This window comes from Solanum stenotomum, chromosome 2 (genome assembly GCF_019186545.1).
Source record: "Solanum stenotomum isolate F172 chromosome 2, ASM1918654v1, whole genome shotgun sequence".
NCBI lineage: Eukaryota > Viridiplantae > Streptophyta > Magnoliopsida > Solanales > Solanaceae > Solanum > Solanum stenotomum.
Genome location: NC_064283.1, coordinates 7,208,152 through 7,218,204, shown reverse-complemented (window position 1 = coordinate 7,218,204; position 10,053 = coordinate 7,208,152). Strand labels below are relative to the sequence as shown.

Below are 10,053 nucleotides of genomic sequence, written 5' to 3'. Positions count from 1 at the left end.
ATATTAATTAAAAAAGTACGGATGAACCGCTTGCGCTTCTGACTCATCCCATGTGTCCAAATGGAGGCAAAAATTGCATTAAATGGGTGAATCCATGAGGTGGACCCATGCAATCTTAGGAAGATGATGTTTTGTGAACCCAATTGTCCTATGAGGGTTTTTTTTTTTTTTTTTCTTTTCTTTTTCGCCTGGGGTTTGAAGTTCACATTGGATCCCTGATTAAATTTTGATCGCGCACTGCAGAATCTATTCAGGACTAGCGCCCCTAACATGATTTTCTCTATATTCAAAACTCGAATTTGAAACTTTTGATAAAAAATGGAGCAGTTCAATCACCACACCACAACCCAAGTTGATAGGTTTGGTTTATATATGAGTTGATGCAAATGGGCTTACGGTGAGAATGGACCCAGTAATTTGGTAGTTGGTTAATGTTTTGGTCCCAGATTGACAAGCTACCCACATACATACTGTACGTTGTACTATGACAGCACCTCAGGGAGCTTGCTCCCATATGCACATATATGTTGGGAATCTACCAGAACTGAGGGTCATGGGAAGGTTTACTTGTCCTACGGCTATTTAAAATCGAATCGTACCGATAATTTAAATCCCCAAAATGTAGTAGTAATATATTAGTTTACGAAGTTATCGAATCAACGGTGTTTGGATATCACTAATCATGGGTTATTGGTCGGGGTTATGGATGTCAACTTGTTCAATTTCTTTAACGGTTTAACTGATAACCGACATATATAGAGACTCATGAAATGATGATTATAAAGAGTGTGGCCACGTGACATAGCTAGCAAATTTTAATTTTAGACTAAAAGAAGTGGTCAAATAATATAACAATCTTTTAATTATGTGGCCTAGCAAACGTGAATTGTTTAGAATAAATTATATCAAAAAGATTCGAAACATTGAGAGGAGCTTATATCTAAAATTTAGATCTGTTTCAAGGATATTTGAGCTGGTCGGATTGAAAAAAAAATCAGTTCGTCAAAAAAGATGAACTGCTACAATGTAACAATGTATATGAATGTATATATTTATATATCTTTAATATATAATTACACATGTATACATAATTATATATTATTTTTTATACTATATACATACATTACATAAACATATTGAAAATTTATGTTGATATTTCAAAGACATGATATATTTTATCTAGAAAGATCCTTTCATAAGTGGTAAAAAGAAATGAATTCATCTTGGATGTATAATATCATTATGGACTTATGAAGGAGCAGTTACTAACTTGAAAACAATACAAAAAGATGCAAAAAGAAGTTGTTATTTTTGACAAATGGATTAGGCCAATTAAGAAGTTGGACTGGACCAAATAAATAACATGAAACTGATTACTCCTTTAGCCATTTTTCAGTTTTTTCACCATTTTATAGGAAAATATTGTGCTTCTCCCAAATTTTTAATTTTAAAGTTTGAATCAATAATCTTTTTAAAATATATAAATAATTTAGTGTGATCATCACTTCTAAGAAGAATTTAATAAACATAATAACAGAACTATCATAATTTGTCTGTTTAAAGAATAGTCATTAATAGAGGGGGTGCATCCTTTGACATCTAACTGAAAAAATAGAGTCCAACCCTTTTAAATTGCAAATATCGTATAATATCTAAGGCATAATACATAAATACGAGTATATATATTTAATTTGGTATTAGTTGATTATACGCCATTCTATTTTTGGTGTGCACAAGCAGATATTAAAGCTTATATAAAGTACAATAAGTAGACACATCATATACGTACGATGTTCCTACGATGCCAATTAGGACACGTGTGTCTACTTGTTCAACTCTATAAAAGTTTAAGTGTCTACTCTTGCATACCCAAAATTAATAGGCAGAGTACCAGAATACCAGATAAGGCCAAGTTAAAAGCACGTTATAGATTATGCCAACATCTAATTAATAATTATGATCATTTTGACAACAAGTGAAAAGTTTCTATAAAACTAGTCATCTCTTTTTTGATTTTATCTACAATTTTATATGTTTTATTCAGACCAATTAATTAAGTACTGGATCAATCTCCAATTTTAAAGTAACATTTTTTAAGAAAAAAATTCACAAAAACAAGTTTAATATGAAGGCTAAAGAAAAGAAGAAATTGAAATCCTAAAAAGTTGTGAGAGGCTTTCAAACCATATTTTCTTCTTTTTAATTGATTGAGAATGTATATTGCATATGTATCCTTATACTGATTATAATATACAATTTCATTATATTATAACTGACCTATACAAATAAGCATCAAATTTAGAAACTAAAAAATATGTCATTCTATAAGACTTTTTTTAAAGGATAATCCCAATTACCATACGTTAAAGACCGATCAAGTTCATTTTCTTTTTAATTAGTTGGCGCAATTCTTCCATTTTAATTTCGGTAGCAAAATTTGGAAGTGCACAAAGTTTAAAATGACATAAAAAACTTTTGAAACTTGTAATCAAAATAAATATTTTAAGTATATATATTATTTGTATGACTATAAAAGTGTCTCACGAAGCACAAATGAGAAGCTTATATTAAATATATATTCAAATTTTAAAAGCTGTCATTTTTTTAAAAGACAAACTAAAGAGGATATGTCGTCACAACAAAGGTAGTATATGGTTGACAACAAGCATCATACATATATATCTATATATGTGTCGTTTAATTTAGTTTAGCTGGTGTGCAAAACTAAACGCTTAAATTTGTATACAATAAAAAAAGTAAACACATACGTCTTACATGACATAATATACATATGACGCTACATAGAACACAAAACTATTATATAAAATGCTATGTAGAAGGAATATGTCTATTTATTCAATTATATATGAATTCAAATGCATGCATGCTTATACACACTAAAAAATTAAGAACATAAATATCAAATCATATTTAATTAAAGGATACATTTATGTAGAATACCTTGAGAACATAGTATTACTTTAGTTTTGTCATACTAGAGATAGTAGGAGTATAAATAAAATAAAATAAAATAAAATAAATGTAAGATGCAGGATGATGGAGTAAATAATAAAGACAAGTGGGGGTAATGGGGAGGCTGGCAAGAAAAGAGGGACGAAAATGGAGATAAAAAGAGTCAGAAGTTCCCAGGTCTGCTTTTTATGTGTAGTCAACATCCTTGTTCCCCTTTACTCCAACCCCACCATTTTCATAAGCAACAACCCTCTAAATTTAATTTCAAAATACTATATACTATGTAAATATTAGAATTGTTTATAGTAGTTAAAATGTCAAAAGCAAGTCAAAGAATTAATGAACTACTTGTTTTTTTAATTCTATATCTGTATTGGAGTCTGGTTAAATTTGAATTAGCACGTTACAAGGGCAACACTTGAATTTGCACATTACAAAACCTATCTTTAAAGTGATTCTTCTAACATGATTTTTTTCATTTATAAAGATCAAACTTGAAACTTTAATTAAAAATTTGGAAATCGTAAACTATTCCACCACATGATCATATATGTACATATATAAATGTGCGCAAAGTCAAATACCATCTTATGGTGGACATGAAGGAGTATATAACATTACAAACTTTTTCAATTGACTTGATATACTCCTTTCATGTCCTGTAACAAATCTTATTATAAAACAACGACATACTTAATATAATTTTAATATTAAAATTAACTTTATATATGAGAAATAAAATGTTTGTCGATTTGAGAACGGTAAAAGTAATAAGAGAGTAGGAGGTAATGATGTGAATTGTGAAATGAAAAAGAAAGATGAGTCCACTAAAATACATGGGAAATGACACAAAAAATTGATGAAACGTAACAGTTATATGGACAACTCTTATTATTAGTGATGATCACTGGTTGGACAGGTTTCAATTCTTTATTTTATTCATTCGTTGTATACTTGATACCTGTCACCACTCTCACTTAAACATTGTTATTTTCGAAATTTACATGGATATATAGACAATTTAAAAAACCCAAAAAAATAGTACAATAATATACTTAATAAAATCTCACATTTTATTCAACCCTAAACATAATTATTTTGAAAAACAACCAAAAGTCTTGTCTTCTAAAACTGGGATCCTCGGTATCGATAAAATTAGCAAGAAGTAATATTCTAGTAATTAATTCAATGTTGATTATATATCGAGATGATTGAAATATTCTTAATTGAAGATTTTGAATTTGAGTTTCGAAAATGAATTTCTTTTATTGGGAGAGTTGCTTTTCGAAATTAATCTGTAAAGTTAGATTTTTTACTAAAGAATTTCTAAATACAAAAGGTAGCCATACGAAAGATAATTTTAATTATGTATAAAAGTGTAAAAAATATTTATGATGATATGAAATAGCTCTATATGAAATCTAATTTATGATATTATATGACTATTTTCAATGAGATATTATTCTTTTGGAGCAAAAACTTGAGTCACTTTGCACGTTTTTAGAAATTGGAGGGTAGGAAAAATATATTTAGAAAACAAATGTTTAAATTCTTAATAATATTTGTAATTGCATGGTTAAATAAAAATTCAACTCCAACTACAACTTTAATTTTTTTTAATTAAAGTAAATAATATTCGAATGTTATGATGAAAATGATTACTTATACATAGACAAATTTAGCTCACTTGTGATATTTTTTATTACTACTATTTATTAAAAAGATGAGGGGGTCCTCATGTAATATACATTATCGCAAGAAATATAAGAAAAAGCAGGCTGTCAAATGTAATTCCCGACACTGAAAATACTGGACAAAATAATTACTGTATTTAGGTCAACCCTTTCGAGAATTTTTGTATATTTTGTTCCCTTTTATTTTTTCTATAGTTTTATTTTTATTTACATCATGTTGGCCTATATGTACATATTTTGTCCAATTAAATACACTTCTATTTGATCGTAAATTTAAAGTTACATATTTTTATAAATAAGTTTCAAAGCTGTTGTTTTTGTGATTTAAAATTATGTTTGTACATATATTTTTGAGCTAATTTTTTAAAATTTAAAATTTCATGATCAAACAAAATTTTAATGATAAATTTTAAAAATTTTAATCTAAAATATAATGTTGAAAACTATAAAAATTCTAACTCTCTCCTCGGGAGCTTTCATCTTTACTCTCTTGATGACGCAAATTCACAATTTAAAGATTGAAAATGAGAAATGCTTACCATTCGAACAATTCTCTCTTGTCTCTAGTCGTTACACGATTTAATTAATTACATTAATTTATTAGTATCTATTACTTGGAACTTAGATAATTAGTTTTATTATGAACAATTATATCATCATAGCATTATTTTGAGGTCTTTTTTTTTTCTTCTTGTTCTAAGTTTGACAAGTTTGCTAAAAATAGGAAGATGGTGGCGTCACAGTGTGTGGGTGATGGAAGCAGCTACCCATAAATGCCGACAAGTTCCCTCTATTCCCACCCTTTCACTTTCTTTCCTTTGTTTCCTCAATCCTCAACCACCATTTCTTTCCTTTTTTACTTCGTCACATCGACTAGACGAATTCAAAATTTAAATTATTTAATAGAATTTTTAGAATATGAATGAAAGTTATTAAATTCATATAAAGATATAATACTTGTAAGTTAGGACTATATTGTCTATGGTCAAAGTATTTTTCATCTTCTTATAACTAGTTAGTGTTCAAATTAGGTTATGTATCTTAATTAGTTTATCTGTTCCAATTTATGTGACACATTTCGCTTTTTGAGAGTCAAATAATTTAAGTTAGATCAAATATTTACTCATGAAATTTTCAAAATTTTCAAAATGAATTTATATATTTGTAAACTACATAAAATGTACTATAAGTCACATTAATTGATAATTCAAAATATTTAAAAGATATATGAAAAATTTATAATCAAAGATAGATTTGTTTGAATCATGAAATCCGAAATGTATCATATAAATTGAGATAAAAAGAGTATTTATTTCGTCAATACAGATATCAAATAATTCTAGGTACCTATTAGAATGTAGACGCACAAAAAAAATACTTTAATTTTCGTTTGTCTCCGTGGAAATTTCAACTCCACAATATTATTTTTTGTATTGGAGTCTTTTAAGTAAATATTCGGTGCCATTTTGCTGTACATGTGGTGACGTTACTCAATTACTAATTAAGGAAACTTAAGTTTATACATTAGTACTTGCTTAATGATCAGATATTACTTCAAAACTAGATGAATGTTTACATTTAAGTATGTATAGTCACTAGTAACTACAACATATCTACTGATTAGAGTAATCTCACATGTAGGGTTTGAAAAAGATAGCACATACATAATATTATTCATATCTTAAGAAGATAGGGAAATTGTTTTCAATAGATATTCGATTTTAGCAGAATATATTATAAATCAAATATGCAAAATAAATACAATAGTGAAGAAATCCATATTGAAAATAATAGAGAATAAAACAGTAACAAAACAAATAATATCAAATTAATCGACCATTAAAGGATAACAATCTTTTACTTCAGTTATTCTTGTTTTTTAGCTAATTATTCTTAGTATTATTTTTTATTTGAATAAATCAGGAAGTAATCGTATGTTCTAATTAGGTGACATAAATGTACTTTTAACTCATATAGAAACTTATACATCTCCAACAACCCCAAAAAAACACAAAATCCGGACCCCAGATATAAACATTAACCAAACTATTTCAAAACTTTAGACCTTTCAAAAATAATTAAAAGATTTTAGCAAATATTTTGTTATAGCTAGATAAAAATTAGAGTAAGTAATATTTTCCATTGGAACAGGCTTTTTGCAGGTGTACAAGACGTCACTAAACTGAAATACTGAACAGACACGCCATCTTATTTCCATTCTCGTGCTTACTGTAAAGTAATTTCAGCATCCTTTCACTTTTACCTCACTTTGCCAAAAAATAAAAAAAATTGTTTCATAAATGATAATCTCACCATAGGGAGCACATGATTTACTACAGTAAAAAACTATCGGTTAGTATTAATTTATACGATATTTTTCATTTTCTTAGATTAATCTATCTAATTTTTAAAGCTAAATTCAATTAAATTACCTTTAAATTAAAATTTGATTTTTTTAAAAAATATTAATCAAAGTTTATATCATTTGTATCTAGAAAAATAAATTACCTTTAACTTTATTAAAAGAATTATATAAACTTTATTAGGGTTTTTGAGAAAAAGAGATGAAAAAAAATTAAATCATGAAGAATCAAGTTTAAAAAGACCATCTTTTATTTTTCTTCTTTAATTTGGGTAATTGATGTCCACACCCTCTTCTTTCTCTTATCTTCTCTTCTGATCTTCATCTTTCTCATCACTAATTATTTTCCCCTTTCTCTTTTTTTTCTTCTCTCACTATCAAAATTCTCTAAATATACAACAACCCCACTTTAGATCTGTTTTTTTTTTCTTTAACTTAAGATGATGTAGATTTTTATTTTCTTTTTTTTGAATAGTCAATTTTTTTAAAAAATTAATTCATAAGATATATATAGTGTGAAAGAACAGAAAAAGTGTGTAGGTGGGTAGTTGAGAAGTGAAATTAAGATGGAATTTGATGAAGACCAAGAAGAGCAGGAACAAGAAATTGGCGCAGCGGGAGCAGAAAATTATGTAACAACGGGGAACAATAGTGGAAGAGAAGAAGGGATTTCCACTAGTAGTATTGGTAGAAAAAGTAATGTTAGGTATAGAGAGTGTTTGAAGAATCACGCGGTCGGCATAGGTGGCCACGCCCTAGATGGGTGTGGCGAATTTATGCCGGCCGGTGAAGAAGGTATTATCTCATAACTATATCTAGAAAATAGTTTATGTTATCCAAAATTAATTAATTTTTTTTATATTATGTCTCGATAGGTACTATGGATGCACTTAAATGTGCGGCGTGTAATTGCCACAGGAATTTCCACCGTAAGGAAGCGGAAGGTGAGGTATTTCATCATACCCCACCTCCCCACCTTACTCACCATCACCACCCCCAATTTTCACCTTTTTCTTCTTATAGAACCACCCATCATCCGTCTGGTTACCTACATGTTAACCCACCCCCACATCAGCGCCCTTTGGCGCTGCCATCTACTTCTAGGGACGACGAAGATATGTCGAATCCTAGTAGTAGTGGTGGTGGGGGTGGGGGTGGGAGTGGTGGGGTGGGTGGTTCAAGAAAGAGGTTTAGGACAAAGTTCACAGGAGACCAAAAGGATAAAATGTTGGCATTTGCGGAAAGATTGGGATGGCGTATGCAGAAGCAAGATGAGGCATTAGTGCAGCAGTTTTGTGCAGAGACAAATATCAAGAGACATGTTTTCAAAGTTTGGATGCACAACAACAAGCACACTCTTGGTAAAAAACCCTAAACAAAATTTGCTTAATTTTGCTTTTTCACCTTTTTATAGGGTAAAAAGAAGTAAATTAAAGCATATATCTATTTGATGGAGCTAGCTAGGAGGGGGGAAAATTGGAAGAAGGAAGCTAGTTTTACTTAATTAGATCATTATTAAGCCAAGGATTTGTTGTAAGAGAGTACTATTATTATGATTATTATTATTAAATTTAACATTTTGATGATGAGTAACTTGTTTAGGGTTCCTAGTTACAAGTACGTACTAGCTAGACATTGTTAGTCAGTCACCTTTGGTACTTTCTTTATTTAAATTATTTTCTTCCATCTGAATTTTCTTACGTGTTACTGGATATCTAATATCTTATGTGCAATATTGATGAGTTTGATCTTTGCTTATTATACACCTTTGAGTGTTGATTATTAATCTTAATATTTATTATTTCTTGTAAATTATTAAGCTGTTTGTTCATTTTTTGGCGTTTTGTTGATACATCATATGATAATATTGGTGAATGAAGAAGAAATGGTACGTGTTCAACATGCAAAGGTTATTACATTTTTTTTTCCATTTGTCAATGTGTTTGATGATCTTGATCTTCACATGCTCCATTGCGGCTGTCTTAATTACTTTTACCTCTCTTCAAAGCTTTTTTTTGTTTTCTTTCTCTGTGTGTATGTGTTCCTAGCTTAGCATTAATTTCTCTAACTCTCAACTTCCACCTTCATTTAATTTGTTTCTCATATCTAAGCTATAGTCTTGAAGAATATTTATATGTATTAAAGTATATAGTCTATGTATAAGGACTTTAATATCATTTAAAAAATCCTTGCCTTAATTATAAACGTAGCTGCAAAATGTAAACATAGCATATATAGTGATGCTACTAGCTAGATTGTCTCCTTCATGGTATAACTACTTCTTCATAAATTCATTCAAGATAAGGGTTGGTGGTATTATTAGCTTCTTCATACTGCATTTTGGTAGTTAAGAAAATTAATAACGTTTGTAGCACGTCTTAAATCCTTATGCTATATATACATGTTGTTTAATCATTTAAAAAATAAAAAGGGGGTTTTGAATCTTGTTTAATTAAGTTGTTTATTCCATACATGCATGAACCAGAAGCAGCAATAATACACTACTGTACGTACTTACAAACATGAATGTCACACGCATCAAAAATGATCTTTAGTAGCAATTGCTGCTAAATATATACTTTTAGCGGCAATTAACACTCTTTGTATATGTCCCTAAAGGCTTTAGCGACATTGGATCTAATGGAACTTAACTAATGCCGGTAAAGACTTTAGCACTTTTTATTAATGTGTATTTATTGCCGCTAAAAGTTGTTGTTGTTGTAGTGTCAAGGGACATCTTTTCAGACTATGTATGTGTAATTGTACACCACGATAACGAAGTTGTCTTAGGTTGGCTGGTTTGGGTGGGTAGGGGGGAGGGGGTTGCTAGAAGAAGATAAATTGTGAGCATGAGTTCGGTCTAAACTAGAGCAGAGTTATTCGATACATATACAAGAGGCAATAATTATTCGATGAAATAGTTTAAGTGGGGGGAGGGGGTTACTAGAAGAAGATAAATTGTGAGTATGGGTTCGGTCTAAACTAGAGCAGAGTTATTCGATACATATACAATAGGCGATAATT

The 10,053-nt window shown here is 29.3% G+C and overlaps 1 protein-coding gene across 1 annotated transcript; it reads left to right on the top strand.

The window, feature by feature from the left end:
* Positions 1 to 7,292: 7,292 nt before the first annotated feature.
* On the top strand, positions 7,293 to 8,616 carry LOC125854531 (zinc-finger homeodomain protein 2-like). Its single transcript, XM_049534109.1, has 2 exons — positions 7,293 to 7,824; positions 7,905 to 8,616. Exons 1-2 carry the CDS (start codon positions 7,596 to 7,598, stop codon positions 8,402 to 8,404), a joined length of 729 nt encoding a protein of 242 aa, XP_049390066.1. The 5' UTR covers positions 7,293 to 7,595; the 3' UTR covers positions 8,405 to 8,616.
* The last annotated feature ends 1,437 nt before the right edge of the window (positions 8,617 to 10,053 follow it).